The following is a 17,733-nucleotide window of genomic DNA, read 5'->3' as shown; positions in this document are numbered from 1 at the left end:
TTAAAAATGTTTGCTTTAAAAATATATATTTCAAAGATTTGCACACATTTTCACAAATTTTCAAAAATAGCAGATCTACAAGCTCATAGCGCGGCAGCTTGTATATCTGCTATTTTTGAATAGCCCAAAGTGTAAAATAATGCTTTTTAGCTCAAATCTAACAATGACACAGTTCCAGGGCTTAATGGGTTAAACATGGATACAAGGTTTCTGCCCCGACATCAACAAGTTGATATTTTCTGAATTACTCCCCCCTGCCCCCCCCCTGTCTGTGGGATGAAGCTGAGGGCTGGGATGGTTCACCTGCGGTCGGGCCGGCTTGCCTTCGAAATGAGAAGCAAGCTGCTCGGCCCTTTGCTGAATGCTAAGCACATGGCAGGCTGATTGATCATCAGACCGTAGCGGCCTCTCGGCGGGCTCCTGCAGAGAAACGCATCATCATGATGAGAATGAGATCACATCACAGAGGACTTTGAGTCAAAGGCGAGACAAAGACATGCTCTGTAGTCTTACTTAATAGTTCCCTATGAAACCGTGCATGCTGCCACAAACCACTCTGGAAAAGGTTAGACAACAGTGGTGCAGTGGGGCGTATTTTTTGATGCATTTTAGTGGTTTCAGCTGTTAAAATGCAATTGTATGCACTCTTGCACTAATGCCACCCTGATTAACCCCGATTTCAACCTGGCGTCCATATTTTGGGCATATCATTATGGGCAAAATGTTTAATTTATTTTTAATATTTTTTGGGAAAATGAAAAAAAATATATACAAAATGAATGAAAAAGTTATGGAAAAAACACAGCCCCCTCATGTATTAGGAGGGCAGTATGAGTCACCAGAACCAAGGACGGGTGTTTTTGATGAATCTAAAAATTGAGTTAGAGGTTACAATGGGTTTGTCTGATAAAATGAATATCAACCATCGAATTACTGAATCAAGCAACTTAAAAACTGTCTGGGGTGCTCACTAAAGCCTGAGTAGACGTCTAGACGATAAAATTACCCAATATTATTTTTAAAGTGAAATTCCATTTAACTTACTTAAATAAATACTTCAGAGCTCTGACAGGGTAAAAAATCAAAGGATCATGACGTGTTAATGATAACAGAGTTAGTTCCACACCAGGCACCAACCACCCTAACCTTTCTCGGAGAGTCTGGGGATGAGAGGGGCGAGGAGGCGTTCAAGCCCCGGGACAAGTACCATTGCTCTATAAAGAACCGCGAGGGCTTTCTCTTAGGCTCCAGGGTTATGGAGAGAGAGAGAGAAGGAAATAATTAAACCTGAGAGGTTTTTCATATAAGCCAACAGCAAGCATACAAGCATTCAGCCTATGAGTCAATTTCTTACACTTTCAGAGTTAAAGTCAAACTGTGTAACTTTCATTTTTGTAGTCTTTTTGGCAACACATCCAATAGCATGGTGGTCATTTCAGCATCTGTTTGAACTGCGATTCCCAGAAGTCTGTTCGAAACTAAACTAGCTTCAAAACTAGCTTCTTCACCAAAACAAATAAGCCTGAGAAAGAGACAGGGTCCCCACACATTTTTAGCAATGAATTTCCAAAACTTTTCCAAAACTTTTCCAGAATATTTAGCCCAATTTCCAGGCCTATATAACAATCATTCAGCGCAATAATGTGTCTCTTACTCCAATGTACAATGCCCAAAGATAGGCAGTGTAGCAAAATAAATAAATGAAAAACAATAAAAAGTGTTTGGGGGTGGGGCACAGCCGCGAAACCTCGCTCAAATAGAGCCTGCGAGCGAAAATAGGAGGGGTGGACGACATCGTTGCACGGTTCGTTGTCGCTTGTGGTAGGTCAGGACGGTCTCATTCAAAAACATGTATTTTAATGAGATTTCATCGCCCGCTCGTGTCGCATCGCTGGCAGTGCGGATGGGGTGTTACACAGCCTGTTTTTTTTGTATTAAAAAAAATCAATAGCCAAAAACAATGCATAGCCAAATATTTTTCCAGGACCCTTGATAAATTCCAGGACCTTTGATGAAGTTTGATCAATTCCAAACCTTTTCCAGTACTGGATTATTTATTTTTTTATTTCAAAATATTTCCAGGAATTTCATGACCGTGGGGACCCTGAAGAGAGAGAATATTTTGGAAAGCAACAACAGCGTCATCAGAAACGGTTTGCATTTACTCAAACAACGCCCGCGTAAAACATTTCCGGTTCCAAAGCACTTTTTGGGGTCATTCTGGGGTGAGTGTCAGAGACAGACACACACACATACAGTAGTGTTTAGAGAAGTTGTCTAAAAACCTATTCATGTGGAATAGTTGCCGGTGAAAAATTACATGAAAAATAACTTTTGTATAATTGAAAGATTTATACAGTATGACTTTAACATTCTGGAATTTCATGCGTAGGTGTGAGTACATCCAGGTGCCGAACATCAACACTCTACAGCATTGGTTCTCAAAGTGGGGTCCGGGGACCCCAAGGGGTACTTGAGGGGATACCAGGGGGTCCCCAGCTAAATGATTTATAGGAACCAAATGGACCCTTATGGGTCTGTAACTCTGAGAGTGTACAAATGGAACCAAATGGACCCTAACGGGTCCATTTGGTTCCATTTGTACACTCTCAGAGTTACATAACATTGATTTTACAATATGAATTGGGGTCCCAGAGATAGAAATGCCATTAAATGGGGGTCCGTAGCCCTAATGCATGTCAAACTGGGGGGGTCCTTAAATTACAATGATTGAGAATCACTGCTAGAGCCGTATAAATCTTCTCTTATTCGGGGTCTCTGGCTCATCTTTTCAAATGGGGGTCCGCGGGCTAATAAGTGTCAATTTGGGGGTCCTTGACGTGAAAAAGTTTGAGAACCACTGGTTTAGAGAAGTTGTCTAAAAACATATTCATGTGGAATAGTTGCCGGTGAAAAATTACGTGAAAAATAACTTTTGTATAATTGAAAGATTTATACAGTATGACTTTAACATTCTGGAATCTAATGCGTAGGTGTGAGTACATCCAGGTGCCGAACATCCAATACTCTACAGTACAGCAATCAAATCCACTGCAAAACGCATTCCTTTGGACAAAATCTACATCACGCTATGATGCTTGCATCTCAAAAGCACTCCAGGAAAAACCATGTCTCTCCACAACCAGACCATGCATGGTGGTGGTGGTGTTCACCTTGGGTGGCTTGTCGGGTTTGCCTTTAAACCTAGAGATTAAGCGATCGGCCCTCTCCTGTATGCTAGGGATGTGAATGGACCCCCCGGGGTCCTGTAGGTACAGGGGACTCCACTCCTCCTGCAGAGGACACTGTTCTTTCATTGTATGGCCGAGAAAGCAGCAACTGTAGAGCTAGTTATTCAAACTAGGGGTGCAGCAATTAATCAAAGTAATCGATTAATTAACAGATTATAAAAATATATAGATTTTAATAATAACCGATTGTCAAAAATAGCAGATCTACAAGCTTACAAGAAATTGTGAGCTTGGAGATCAGCTATTGTTCGGTATTTTTGCAAGACACCGTTGTATAGTATAAAATAGGGCTTACATGAATAATCCGTTTAGTCAAAAAATGCAATTTATTCGCATGAGTTCCTTGATACACGTTTTATATATTCTATTTGAACAGAATTATCACACAAAAAAACATGCTCCTCGATGATTTAATGAAGCCAAAAAATAAGTTAAGCTAAAAAAGATAATGGATAGTTGCAGCCTCATTTCAAATGGGAAAAGCCTCGTTGACTTTATTCCGCGGAATTCAGTTCAAAGAAAGCTGCTCGGATCACACATCAAAGTGTTATTGAGTTGAAAAACAGATCCATGCGTCTATCTTTACTCTACCCCGTCTGTCAGAGGCAGCCGGCTGCTTTCTGGGTGCTCTTCCTCTGGACTGTTATCAGACTGCTTGAAGGCAGAAACAAGTACACACACACACACACACACACACACACACACGCACACACACACACACACACACACACACGCGCAGAATGCCCACATTGGTCAGCGTCTAGGGAAAAAGACGACCTTTCGAGAAAAGACACCATTTACGGATCGTGGTTGACTGTCGTCTACAGTACGTACCATAATAATTTGCCACTGTGCTGCATAAACTGACACTAGCCGAGATACGTAGGGGTGCCGATATATCGTCCCGCGATATATCGCGATACGTTTTCGTGACGATATGTATCGTTTTGGGAGAAAAAAAATATCGTTTTGATTTTTTTTGATTTTTTTTTTACAATCATTATAATCAGGCATGCAAACAGCCCCGAGGTGAAAAGGGTGACAACATAATGTTTTTTTTCGGGTCAGGTGTCACACTATTGCCCTATTTGGATTCAAAACGGCTATTGTAGCTGAAAGCTACAAGTTTGCATGTCTGAATAATGCAAAAACAGAATTATTTGTTTGCATTTGCTTTTTTTCTCCCCCATATATTTTCATAATAAAAAAAGTGCGTATCGTATCGAAATCGTATCGAAGTTGTGAGCCCAATATCGTATCGTATCGTTTCGTGAAATTATCGGCACACCCCTAACCCTGAGCCTAGCCTACTACACCTGCAACTATCAGACTCAAAACACCTACTCACGAGACACCCTGCCCTGAGCCTAGCTACACATTGCTGTCGGGCAGAAAACCTCATACAGTATCTCCAAATTTAGGAGATACTGATAGGTTTACTGATAGTTTTTTTTCCCCCGTGAATTATTAGTTAATGCTGCAAAAATGCTGCAAAAATATCAAAATATCAAGATCAGCTATTTTTGCCATTTCAGCTAACCTGTAAAGTAAAAGTTTTGGACTTACAGTATGAGGTTTTCATCTGACAGCAATGACCCGCTTCTACCAGACACAGTACACCTACACACGAGACGCCCCACCCTGAGCCTAGCCTACACCTGATTCTAACATACTCAAAACACCTACACAAGTCAGCAAGTAAACATGCAACCCCTCTCATTGACTTCCGCAAGTACTCACTCACCCACTGGAAACTATGCATCTACACAAAGTTTATTTTCACTACTCTGCATTGACATGTGGCATGTTAATCTATAGGGGAGGGGTGGGTGGAGGTTTGGCGTTGTTCACTCAGGGGCGTCACGGCCATTCACTGTGCGTACGACGCGACACCCTCACTCTCACAGATCCGTGATTTCATACCCCCCCACTTTTTGAAAAAAAAATATATATATATTAAATTGGTAAAATCAGGCAAAAATAAGAATTAAATAACAAAATCCGCCCAAAAAACACTTTTTTTTAAAAATACAGAATTTGTTTACATTTGACAGTTACAAATGTTTTGCACGCTTTTTCAAACATAGCAGATCTACAAGCTCATAGCGCGGCACTCGGTGCCGTGCTATGAGCTTGTATATCTGCTATTTTTGAATAGCCCAAAGTGTAAAATAATGCTTTTTAGCTCAAATCTAAAAATGACACAGGTCTTAATGGGTTAATCGATAGGGGAGGGGTGGGTGGAGGTTTGACGTTGTTCACTACAGGTTAGCCTCTGCTATATTTCAACAAAAACAAAACAGCGGGGGGGGGGTCACTCAGAGAGGTATGCTATGGGAAGGTGGCAGAGACAGAGGGACAGACAGACAGACAGACTGTGTGTCACCTGCGAGTGAAGAGAGAGTGAGGAAGTGGAACAAGAAGAAGGAAGCAGAATGGTTTTCTTTGGACAGCTCCGAGACACTGAGGTGGGCGGTGGGTCTGCACCGCTCCTGGCCTTGAGGAATATATGAAGAAATAATAGGATGAGGAAAGATGACAATCATAACGATGATGATAATGATGATAATTAAAGATAATGATAAAGATGATGATGAAGATGAACTCATTGCGGGTGCAACAGTCAAACTAATTGATCAAATTGATAAAAGTTAATGGATAATTTAATAAGATAATGTGCGATGAACATTAGTGAGGACCAATTATATTAGGATAGCCTGAACATGGGAGAAGTGGTCCTTTTGTTGATAGGCGAAGTAAAAAGAAATGTCAAAGACTTTCACAAATAGTGAAAATAGCTGATCTACACGCTTGTTTTCACTATTTTTGCACGACACTGTTGTGCGACATAGTATAATATGGGGCTTAATGGTTCAATTTGTTGATATATAAAACATATCGCAGCCGTAAAACTCAGTGGAGGAAGGATTCTACATGCTATTCATGTTGGAAAGTCAACTACCAAAACATACAGTAAATAAACACAAAAATGAAGTCTCACAAGCTTGGAGAGTTGAGAGGAAACGTGACTTCCCTAGAATGGTCACTTAGATTGACCACAAACAAACAGAAGTAATTGCTGTCAATAAACCAATTGAGTGGGTTCACCAACCACATGAACCCCAGCGTCCCTATTCTGGGGCAAAAATACTAGCCAATCATAAGCTCTTGTAGTTCTCAAAACTAGCCCGATGTACAAGCTCCCTACGCATTGTCTTTGCAATGTGTAGTGAGCTTGTAGATCGGCTATTTTTGGCGAAGATATTTGTGTAGAGCAAAAACAGGAGGGGCCAAATATAGAGCTCTGGGTGAATTCGGTTAAATATAGGGTTTAAGGTGGTTAATGGAGAATCATATAATCAGTATTTGTAAAGACACACCAACCTGGATTAGGTTTACCTACAGTAGTGTGTTACTGAGATCACACTCAGGTTGACAATGCCATGCGTGCCGTGTACACATACAGACACAGACACAGACCACACACAAATATGGAACCATGACCAAAATAAACCAAGGTTCCAGCGGTCAGACAGACATTTCCGGGAAAAAAATAAGCCACTAATAACAATGTCGTAACATTTAAAAACGGGTCAGTGGGAACTACAGGAAGTACAAAGAAATGCTGTAATGTTTTCATCTCTCGATTTACTATAAGAACAGAGTACAGCTAAGAAGCAGTTACGACAGGTCAACCAACATATAACACAGTATGACTTAGGGATGGGAAACTGGTCTAAGGCAGAGTTGATTTTGACAGGAAAAGTTGAATAAAATTCCATGTAGTTTTAGTCACATTTTAGTTGACTAAATATTATAATATTTAAATCAACTACATCTACACTTGATTCAGTCGACTAAAATGTATTTTGGCGGGCCGTGATGGCATGATTTATTCTCAGCTGTGTGCCGTAAATAGCCGATCTACAAGCTCACAACATTGTGAGCTTGTAGCCAGCTTGTAGATCGGCCTTTTTGGTCAAAGTACAGTTGTAACTCAAGTCCAGTTCTCTAAGACTATAGGGGTTTAAGTGGTTAATAGGAAGTGCAGGGCATGGTTCCATCTTGAGCTATAGGAGCACATGCGGGAGGACTTAACCTGGCTCTCAAACCAGAGGGAAGACAACCTACTGTACACAAGTGTGCTATGCCAATGGTTCTCAAACTTTTACATTTCAAGGTCCCCCCCTTACCTCTGACAAATGGAACCAAATGGACCCTAACGGTTCCAATGTGTACACTGTCAGAGTTACAGACCTGTAAGGGTCAATTTAGAACCCCCGAAAGGAACTTTGAGAACCACCGCACGGCTAATCGTACCTGCTCCCCTCTGCTGGGCAGCGTCTGAAACTTGAGCTTCTCTTTATAGCGAATACTGAGCTGTTCCTGCTGCTGGGTGCGACGCTGAGACAGGACGGGATAGGACGGGAGGAGAGGACAACCAATCAGGAGAGACCAGACAGGACGGGATAGGACGGGAGAGGACAACCAATCAGGAGAGACCAAGGCGTCGTTACACACTCATTTCAAAAATACGACGGCTTAGCAGCCAGATGCAACTATACACACACACAAACACACACGCGCTTTGCTGGTGAAGAGGTTAGAACATCGAGTTATTTGCACACCAGGACTACAAGGCATATTTAATCCGTATAACTACAACAGATATCTACTGGCAATGATTCTCAAACTGGGGTCTGTGGAGCAACACATGTTTTATGGTTTCTTTGCTTTTTATATTTAGCAGTTAGCCTGAGGCACTGCTTTACCGCTTGCCGGATTATTGGACCTGATGAAACAGCTAAGTCTGCACACACTGCTCTACATGTACTGTAGTGTGTGTAAGCGCGCGTACACACACACACACACACACACACACACACACACACACACACACACACACAAACACAAACAAACCTAACACATACATACAGACTTCAGTTCTGGTACTACAGATGTTCAGTGGGGTTATCATGCTCCTGGCCCTTTTGCTTAAGTTCCATCCCAATTAGTAAGAAAAAAAAACACACCCACCCTTCTGACAGCAACCAATCAATCAATCAGGTTCAAATTTCCATGAGATATACCTCCTCTAGTGTTTGCAGCCATATTCCCCCCATATCAGACACATACACATCTGTGTATTTAATGCAAAGGGGATACACAGAAAAACACGACACTTAACCCATTCAATCCGGGAACACATCTGTGTCATTTTAGCTTTTAGCTATAATCATTATTTATATACTTTGGCTATTCAAAAATAGCAGATCTACAAGCTCGTTTGTATTGCTATTTTTGGAAAATCTTGAACATTTGTGCAAATCTTTGAATATATATATTTTTTTTTAAACAACCTTTTTAACTCAAATCTTTGCTTCTGGGGGGTCCCTAGAACAACATTTTGATGGGGATCGGCGTTTGAGCACCACTGATATAGCAAAAGTAGTTTTTCAGGAAAATGAAGACATTTGTTGAGACATTTGACAGTTATAAAATATATATATTCAAAGATTTGCACACATTTTCACTTTCATTTCTTTTTCAAAATTAGAATATCTACAAGCTCATAATCTACAAGGTATGAGCTTGCATATCTGGCATTTTTATATCTGTATATCTGCTATTTTTGAATAGCCAAAAACATGTAAAATGACACATCTATGCGTTTCCGGATTGAATGGGTTGAAGGGTCCGTGACTCCAAAGCGTTTGAGAAACACTGCTCTATGGGGGAAACTCTATTAATGGTTCAGTGGACAGTCTAGGGTTAGTAACAGTCCCTAAGGGGAGACGGACGGACGGGGGGGGGGTGTCCACTCCTTTTACCTTTCTCCAGGCTGGGACAGGGGCCAGGGCCAGACGAACTGGCTCTTTCAAGCGGGCTGGGGGGGGCGGGGAGGGAGTCAGGAGGCGGTCCAGATTGGGCAGGGACTCCCCCTTTTTGTGGTCAAACGGGTCAGACGTGCGAGACCACAGACAGGTGGCCAAATAAGAGGCAACAAGAGGAGCGGCGTGTCGTGCATGCAATCCAACAGGCGTGAGTCACAGATGTGATCCACCATGGAAGACAGAGAGAGAGAGAGAGAGAGAGAGAGAGAGAGACATGGAAACAGAGAGAGAGAGGGAAGTGAATCACGAGTGAATAGAGTCATGCTGGTTGTTGGAAAAAACACCTCAAATCCCAAAAGGAGTGGGTGGTGAGCAACAGGGTCACATGCTGCAAGGATTCATTACAGAGAGAAAGATGACAACCACATGCATTCATAATAATATGAGTATGATTGGACCGGGAAAGAAAATGATCATGACATGCAGAGCACAAATGTATGACAGAAGGAAAGAAACCAAATCCACTCGTTCAGATGTCTTCGCTGTCGGGTGGAAACCTTGTATGTAAAAAAAAACGCTACTTTTCAGAAAAAGAACCTGTGTTGTTCCAATGGATCCAATGTAATTATTATTTAGTCGCAAGCTCTTGCTAATACTTTTCATTGGTTCAATATGTATAAAAACCCACAGACACCCTATGTCATGTCATTGTAGGTTACATTTTTATCCCACGATTTTGTAACCCTATTTTTTACACCCAGTGCCAATTGTCTATGTAATCCTGGGCACTACCTTCCCTCTGCCAACCTAGGGAGGCCAGGGCCGAGCTCATGCCTCCTTCAATGCATGAGAGCCAACTGACCTTCTTGTCACCTGACAGGGGAGAGTTTCCCTGGTTGGACGTAGCGCGTGGAAGGAACACGTTATTCCAACCAGTTCCCTTCCCCTCCATCAGGAACACAGGACCTTCTAGCTGTGAGGCGAGGTGAGAATTTTCTAAGATGTTTCTACAAGCTCAGAGCTTGTAGATCGGATACTTTCACTACTTTTGCTACTTTTGTCATACGACAAAGTATAAAATGTGACAATAAATGTGATGTGACAATAAAGTTGATTCTAAAATAAGGCATTCATTTATTGGGAGGGGACTTAAAAAGATGGAGACACAATTTTTCTACCCCAGAGCGACAATCTAAAACGTTCCTCCTCCTCACTCCCATTGTTGTACTGTCTGAAAATTATGTCAGCAACCTGGGTTTATCCAACGGGCCAAGCTGCCCATAGCAGGGCTAAACAAGGATACAGTACATATCATCGCTGTCGGGCACAAACCTCTTATCTCCATATTATCTACATATCGTTTTGGACATATAAGGTTTCCAAATGAAGTAAAACCTTAAAGTTGTACACCATCGCCAGCCATCTTGTAACCTCCCGTAACATCTTGTAATCCATCCATCACGTCTTCTAGACCAAGTATTCTTTTATATACTGTACACCCAAAACAGAGTCTTTTGTATAGTCTGAGATCTTATCAGACGCTGTGTGGTTCCAACGCACAGTTAGAGAGAGTTATTCTTCTTCCAAAAGGACAACAGTTGAGATTTGTTTCTTCCCCCTGTGTGTCAACAATACTCTCCAGTGTTCTCCCCCGAGCCCACACACCTCCCCCCTCCCACTGGCGTGAGCTCCGCCGGTACCCGGTCTGGTCTGTACACCCCCCCCCCCCCCCCCCCCGCTCACCCCCTCCTCGCTTAACCACGTCCACTCAGCATTATCACACCGCCTACTGTACCCAGGAACAATGACCACCACAAACAGGGCCAGCATTGACCGATAGTACTGTAGCATTCTGGGACCTCTGCTCATTAAGCCATTGAGACCGGGAACGCATCTGTGTCACTTTTAGATTTCTTTTTTGGCTATTCAAAAATAGCAGATCTACAAGCTCATGCAGCACTACAAACTTGTAGATCTGCTATTTTTGAAAAATAGTGAAGATGTGTGCAAATCTGTGAATATATATATTCTTTCAAAGCGAACATTTTTAACTCAAATCTTTGCTTCTTAGGGGTCCCTGGAACCAAATATTTTTAGATGGGGGGGTCCGCGACCAAATACATATAATTTTGGGGGTCCTTGACAACTATGAAAAAGTTTGAGAACCACAGATATAGCTAAATACGTTTTTTTATTTTTTTATTGTTAGGATTTAGAAGACATTTGTAGAATCCCCAGAAGCAAATATTTGAGTTAAAAATGTTTGCTTTAAAAAATAAATATATTCAAAAGATTTGCACAAATTTTCATAATTTAAAAAAAAAAATTGTAGATCTACAAGCTCATAGTGCGGCACTCGGTGCCGTGCTATGAGCTTGTATATCTGCTATTTTTGAATAGCAAAGACATCTAAAATTACAGATGCGTTCCCGGTCTTAATGGGTTAAAACGGTAGCCCACAGACTCTGGTCTTGTCATGAGGTTTGAGGTCCTCCATCATCAAGAGACGACCATGAAATCTACACCGTTATGCAGGAATACTGACTGGTCTAATATTCCCCCCATGGGAAATCTGGAACCAATGCGATCGTCCCGAGATAATTATGAGACACACCGCGTTTGAAATTCCACCCACTGACACACTTTCTCTCCGTACCTGTCTTTTGAGCCCCGTCGACTGCGGCGCGTTCTCCTCGAACTTGGCGAGCAGCTGGGTGGCCATGACCTTGACCTTGTTGTTGTTGCCGATGCACCCGGCGGCGGCAGAGTCCATCTTCCTGTCCGACAGGGCGGTGGAGACGGACGGCCGGTCGTCGCGGCTCGTCCTGGACACCTCGTCCTGTGAGAGAGAGAGAGACGCGATTCAGACGGTGTCACGCACTGAAAATAGCCGACATATAAGCTCACAAGAGGGCTTGAGATCGGCGATTTCCGGTGCGCGACATGGTGCGCAAGTATATAAATCAGGCATCAGTCCGGTTGGAATATAGTTTGACGTTAACCCATTAAGACCTGGAACTGTGTCATTTTTAGATTTGAGCTAAAAAGCTTTATTTTACACTTTGGGCTATTCAAAAATAGCAGATATACAAGCTCATAGCGCGGCACCGAGTGCCGCGCTACGAGCTTGTATATCTGCTATTTTTGAAAAATCGTGAAAATGTGTGCAAATCTTTGAATATATATGTTTTTAAAGCGAATATTTTTAACTCAAATCTTTGCTTCTGGGGGTCCCTGGAACAAAATATTTTGATGGGTGTCCGCGGCCAAAATACACATAATTTTGGGGGTCCTTGACATGAAAAGGTTTTTCAGAAAACTGTTGGGATTTAGGAGACACGTAGAATCGGCTTCAGGTCTTAAAGGGTTAAGCAAGCAAAAGCTACATGTACTACGACTACACTCACACACACACAGAGGAACTGAAACACACTTCCCCGACAGCACTACTCACGTCTTCACAATGACCAGGCTGGCTGGTTTTTCTCCTCTTCCCCAGGCCGTCGACTTCCTTCTCCTTTTTGTCCTGTTGGTGACGAGGAGTAGTTATTTTTAACATTAACACCCAGACTGACCTCCTCGCCCACAACGATAAAAATAAAAATCATGTAGAAATCACTGGTCGTTTTTTTTTGTTGCAGAAGCTGACCTTGGGGTTGCGCTTGCGAGAGATAGCGATGCTGTGGCCCAGCTTGCTGAAGAAGGAGATGGGAGACTTGCTGCTGGAGATCAGTGCCGCCTTCTCCTCAGGACTCAAGCTGTGGTTTTCTGAATAAAAAGAAAAACGTATTAATGAATCCATTGCTATTCATACAAAATAATAGGCACACTATGAAGTATAAGCTTCACACTACGAACTGCACTTCTGGCATCTGTTATCTGGAGCAACCTAAGAAAAGGACAATTTACTGTAATTTTTTAAGATTTTTGGCTATTCAGAAATAGCAGATATACAAGCTCATACTGTCGCACGAGTGCCGCGCTATGAGCTTGTACATCTGCTATATCTGCTCATGAACATTTTTTAAAGCGAACATTTTAACTCAAATCTTTGCTTCTGGGGGGACAACATATTTTCAGTCCTTGACATGAAAAAGCTTGAGAACCACTGATTACAGCAAGACATTTGTAGAATCCCCAGAAGCAATGATTCGAGTTACAAATATTTGCTTTAAAAAGCTAATATGTTCAAAGATTTGCACAAATGTTCATGATTTTTCAAAAATAGCAGATCTACAAGCTCGTTTTTTGAATAGCCAAATCATAAAACAATGGTTAAATTGGTTAAAATCTAAAATGACGGATGCTTTTCCCGGTCTTAAACACAGCGAACACTTTCAAAATTTTCAGAAAAAGGTTGAAAACCACACTGGCTTAGTTTTGGATAATAATCCAGTGTATTGTGTACCGCCCTCCCTCACCTGAAGGGGGCACTGTGTCCTTGAACATCTCGTAGAACTGGCTGAGGTACATGACCATGGACAGTTTGTCGGGCTCCACCACACAGGACATCTCCTTGCCGGTCATGCAGGGAGAGATTCCAAACTCCTTCTCCGCCACGTCGAAGCCTAGCTGGTTGTTCCTCTCCACGTTCTTCTCCTCCAACGAGTCAAAGTCACTGAGAGAGAGAGAGAGGGGGAGGAACGGAGGAAGAGAGACACCGAGGTTAGGATTAGGAGCAGTGGTGGAAAGTAACTAAGTACATTTACTTAAGTACTGTACTTAAGTACAATTTTGAGGTACTTGTACTTTACTTGAGTATTTCCAATTTCCAATACTTTTACTTCTACTCCACTACACCTCAGGGGCAAATATTGTACTTTTACTCCACTAGAATTATTTGAAAACTTTAGTGACTAGTTACTTTGCAGATATAAATGATTACATCATAAAACATACATTAACCACTTTAGCCCTATTTTATACCTAGGCTATTTGAAAATAGCAGATCTACAAGCTCACAACGCGTCGCGATGCGACGCGTTGTGAGCTTGTAGATCTGCTATTTTCGAACATTTTAGTACTTTTACTTTTGGTACTTTAAGTACATTTTGATACCAATACTTTTGTACTTTTACTCAAGTACATCTTTAATTCCGGACTTTTACTTGTAACAGAGTACTTCTACATTGCAGTATTGATACTTTTACTTAAGTAAAACATTTGAGTACTTTTTCCACCACTGATTAGGAGGGGCAGACATATCAAAAAACAATAAATATACACTTTTACCAGTACAGCACATAATGGAATAGAGCAGTGGTTCTCAAACTTTCTTAATTTCAAGCACCACCGTAAGTGTAAAAATGGAACCAAATGGACCCTTACGGGTCCCATTTGTACACTCTCAGAGTTACAGACCTGTAAGGGTCCATTTAGAACCCCATCAAGGAACCCTGAGGGTCCCTGGACCCCACTTTGAGAACCAAAACCAACAGTGTTCTCGGTTGTTTCACGTTAATAAAACTGTAATACACTTATGACCGTTTAGTTCGCTTATTATGATAATATGCTGAACCTACTCATACTCAACAGTTTAACTACTGAAACCCAATATTCTTTGTTCAAGATTCAAGATTCAAGAGATTTATTGCCACAAGGATGTACAAGTACATCCTTGTCCCTGGGTTGGGGGTGGTCCATAATACACCAAAATAAACAGTTACATAAATAACAATACTAAACATATCTAAAATAAGTCTAAAATAAGGTTAAAAACTGTTTAAAAACCCAGATCAGCATACAAGGCCGAAATACCACAGAAGATGTTCATTGTTTTTTCTTATTTAGCTGTCTTATTTCCTGGGGGAGGAAACTGTTCTTCAGTCTGCTTGTGCCAGCTTTGAGTTTGAACAGACTGTTATGGGGGTGTGTGGGTTCATTGAAGACCCTCAGGGATTTCCTGAGGTAGCGCTGGGTAGCTGCTACAAACAGGGCAGTTGACATCCAGTGACACGCTCGGCTGTGCGCACCACCCTTCTCAGAGCCTTAAGGTCCCTGTCTGTTCAGCTCCCATACCAGCTGGTGAAGCTGCTTGTTGACCAGGGGAGTCCCCCAAGGCTCTATACTGGGTCCGCTCCTTTTTTTCCCTCTACAGTCTACACCAAATCTGCGCGCTAACAATATCTTACGTCCGACACGTTGTGAGCTTGGAGAAAGCTTAAAAGCTTATTTAAAGCTTAAATAAATAAACATTTGACACTTTTGGAACATTTCTGAATTGTTTGGAAACCTTTTCGACCACAACAACATGCCCAAAACTACAACAACATGCCCAAAATAGGGACACCAGGTTGAAAGTGGTTAACACACACACACACATGACCTCATTACAGTGGGCTACGAAAGGTAACATTACTGTAAATGCCATTATGGCTGAGTGTGAATGCCATTGGATAGGACTCATCAATACAACTTAACCTCACATGTAAACCCATTTAAAATGCATCAGCATTCAAAGACCGCCGCAGTAAAAGTAATGGACCCTCTCCGCTCACTAAAATAAATGCATTAGTAATATAGTGGAAAGCCTTCAGCCTTGGAAGAATCTTTTGTGCGTGTGCGTGTGTGTGAGAGAGAGAGAGGGCGCAAAAAGGCATTCATTTTCTTGCTAAAAGGTCAGGCATACATAAATGATAATGGTAATTGCAGCTAAATGCCTGCAGAGGGCCTCCATCCACATTAGACAGTATGTGCAGGGGAAGCAGTGTTCCTTTGGGCTTGCTTCCAAATGTTTTAATTATTGTTAACCAGTGGCCCACATTTTCTTTATTCGTTTAGATCAGGGGTCTTCAACAGGGGGTCCGGGACCCCTAGGCGGTCCTCAGAGCTTCTATAGGGGGTCCGCCAAATCTTTGTGTGATAGGATTTAGTTTTTTTACATTAACCAATTGAACCCTAGAATTCCGTTTCTGAGGGGAACATTAGCCGAAAATAGCAGATCTACAAGCTCTCAACGCCTCGCAGCGCGAGGCGTTGTGAGCTTGTAGATCGGCTATTTTTGGCAAAGAGGCTATAGGTGTAGAGGGAAAAAAGAGCAGACTAAGTAAAAAAAAACAACTTTAATCTGAAACACGATTTTACACAATATAGAGTAGAGGGTCCCTGCTTCATCTCTCTCTCAGCTAGGGGGTCCTTGGCCTGAAAACGTTGAAGACCCCTGCAGATCTACAAGCACAAGTGAGCTATTTTCAATGTATAGGTTGTGCTCACGTGGCCTATATAGTCACTTATTTTGGGCTCGTTTTCATTCATCTCTCAAGACCTGTCAGCACCACTGCCCTAGTGTTGTCGTTAGTAGGAAAAAACACAGAAGCACCTGCCAGGAAGTGGACTGAGAAAGGGGAGGAGCCAAACCGAGTTCCTGTTTCTACACAAAATAGGAAGTGGTGCCCCCAAGCCCCCAGAGTTGCTGAGAAACATTGAAGCCGCCACCCCAGTGGCCAAAGCTGGAACTGCAGGCGGGGAGAAATGCATGCACGAGCAAAACATACTGAGAGATATTTATATATATAAATATAAATATGTAAACATATTATACATAAATACATATGCATTTACATATTAATATGCATCTCGAGAGTATTTCATAAATATCTCACGTTCATTCCTTGACACACGGGCTGCCGTAGAACGCCAAAAGGACACTAGTGCGCATGTTCATAACTCTATGGTGTGTCCAAAAACGACTCAATAATTCTACTTCCGGCAGGCTTCCGGGTGCTTCAAAACGCCACTGAGCACATTCATTGGAATGATAGCTGGGGGCGGGGCAATCCGCCCTCTAGTTATATTATACCTCTATGGGTGCCCCCCATTCTTTTCCCCTTTCTCTCAAATGGGTTCCCAGATTGTGTTTTTTCATAGACCTGGTTGCTTGTTTCTCTCGCAAAAACCTGCCAACACTGCATGGAAGAAGCCGTTGCTGTAGATAGCGTGTTGCTGTGTTGGAGGGGCGCGGCGCATTATGGTCACTGTCCTGTTTAAAAGCCGTGCTTGCGGGACCTGCGGGGCCATTAAAAACTGGGAGCCGTTAGCCTCGTTGACACAGTGATGTATGTGTCACCCTGGACCAAGGCCCCAGCAAGACAATAAACATGGCCAGTAAGCAACAAACACTGTCATAAAGCAGCAGGCGAGCCGTCCCACGCTCCACCGCACTCCCTTAACCCTTTCACCACCAGAGACACCATAATAGCATACTGTAGGTTGGTGGTGGAAGAGGAACTACTCAAGATTTATTACTTAAGTAAAAGTAGCAATACCTATAATTTGTGACACCAGAAACCTTGTATCTCCATATACGACTTCAAATGCTTTTTTCGTAAATTAATAATGCCCTACTTCTGTCATACAGGTTCACACAAAAGTAGCAAAAATACCCGATCTACAAGCTTGCAGATCGGTATTTTTGCTACTTAAGTGAAAGTGGTGAAGTGTGTGGGTTTGTATAAATAATGAACCAATGAAAAGTATTAACCAGAGCTTGTGACTAAATAATAACTACATTGAATCCATTGGAACATTTCCTGAAAAATAACAGTCTTGGACATACAAGGTTTACACCTGACAGCGACGAAATATACTGTATATTTTTAAAGATAAAAAAAACAAAAAAAACAATGACACCTGTAATCAAGCTGTGGACC

General features: G+C 42.0%; 1 protein-coding gene across 31 annotated transcripts in view; it reads right to left on the bottom strand.

The window, feature by feature from the left end:
• The window catches only part of mical3a (microtubule associated monooxygenase, calponin and LIM domain containing 3a), a 151,069-nt gene that overhangs the window by 66,500 nt on the left and 66,836 nt on the right, over positions 1–17,733 (bottom strand). For 23 of the 31 annotated variants that reach the window (XM_084060722.1, XM_084060728.1, XM_084060711.1 and 20 more), the window contains 11 exons: positions 13,507–13,703; positions 12,735–12,853; positions 12,540–12,611; positions 11,742–11,924; positions 9,083–9,193; positions 7,572–7,655; positions 5,638–5,748; positions 3,843–3,905; positions 3,174–3,293; positions 1,147–1,245; positions 304–420 (listed from right to left, as the gene is read on the bottom strand). In XM_084060722.1, the coding sequence (XP_083916848.1) occupies positions 304–420; positions 1,147–1,245; positions 3,174–3,293; positions 3,843–3,905; positions 5,638–5,748; positions 7,572–7,655; positions 9,083–9,193; positions 11,742–11,924; positions 12,540–12,611; positions 12,735–12,853; positions 13,507–13,703 (1,276 nt within the window). The remainder of the gene's footprint in view (positions 1–303; positions 421–1,146; positions 1,246–3,173; positions 3,294–3,842; positions 3,906–5,637; positions 5,749–7,571; positions 7,656–9,082; positions 9,194–11,741; positions 11,925–12,539; positions 12,612–12,734; positions 12,854–13,506; positions 13,704–17,733) is intronic. The other 8 variants (XM_084060727.1, XM_084060732.1, XM_084060735.1 and 5 more) reach the window with 5 other exon arrangements.

The sequence above is a fragment of the Gymnoscopelus microlampas genome (assembly GCF_963454915.1).
Source record: "Gymnoscopelus microlampas genome assembly, chromosome: 6".
Classification (NCBI taxonomy): Eukaryota; Metazoa; Chordata; class Actinopteri; order Myctophiformes; family Myctophidae; genus Gymnoscopelus; species Gymnoscopelus microlampas.
This window is presented reverse-complemented; position numbering and strand designations above follow the sequence as displayed.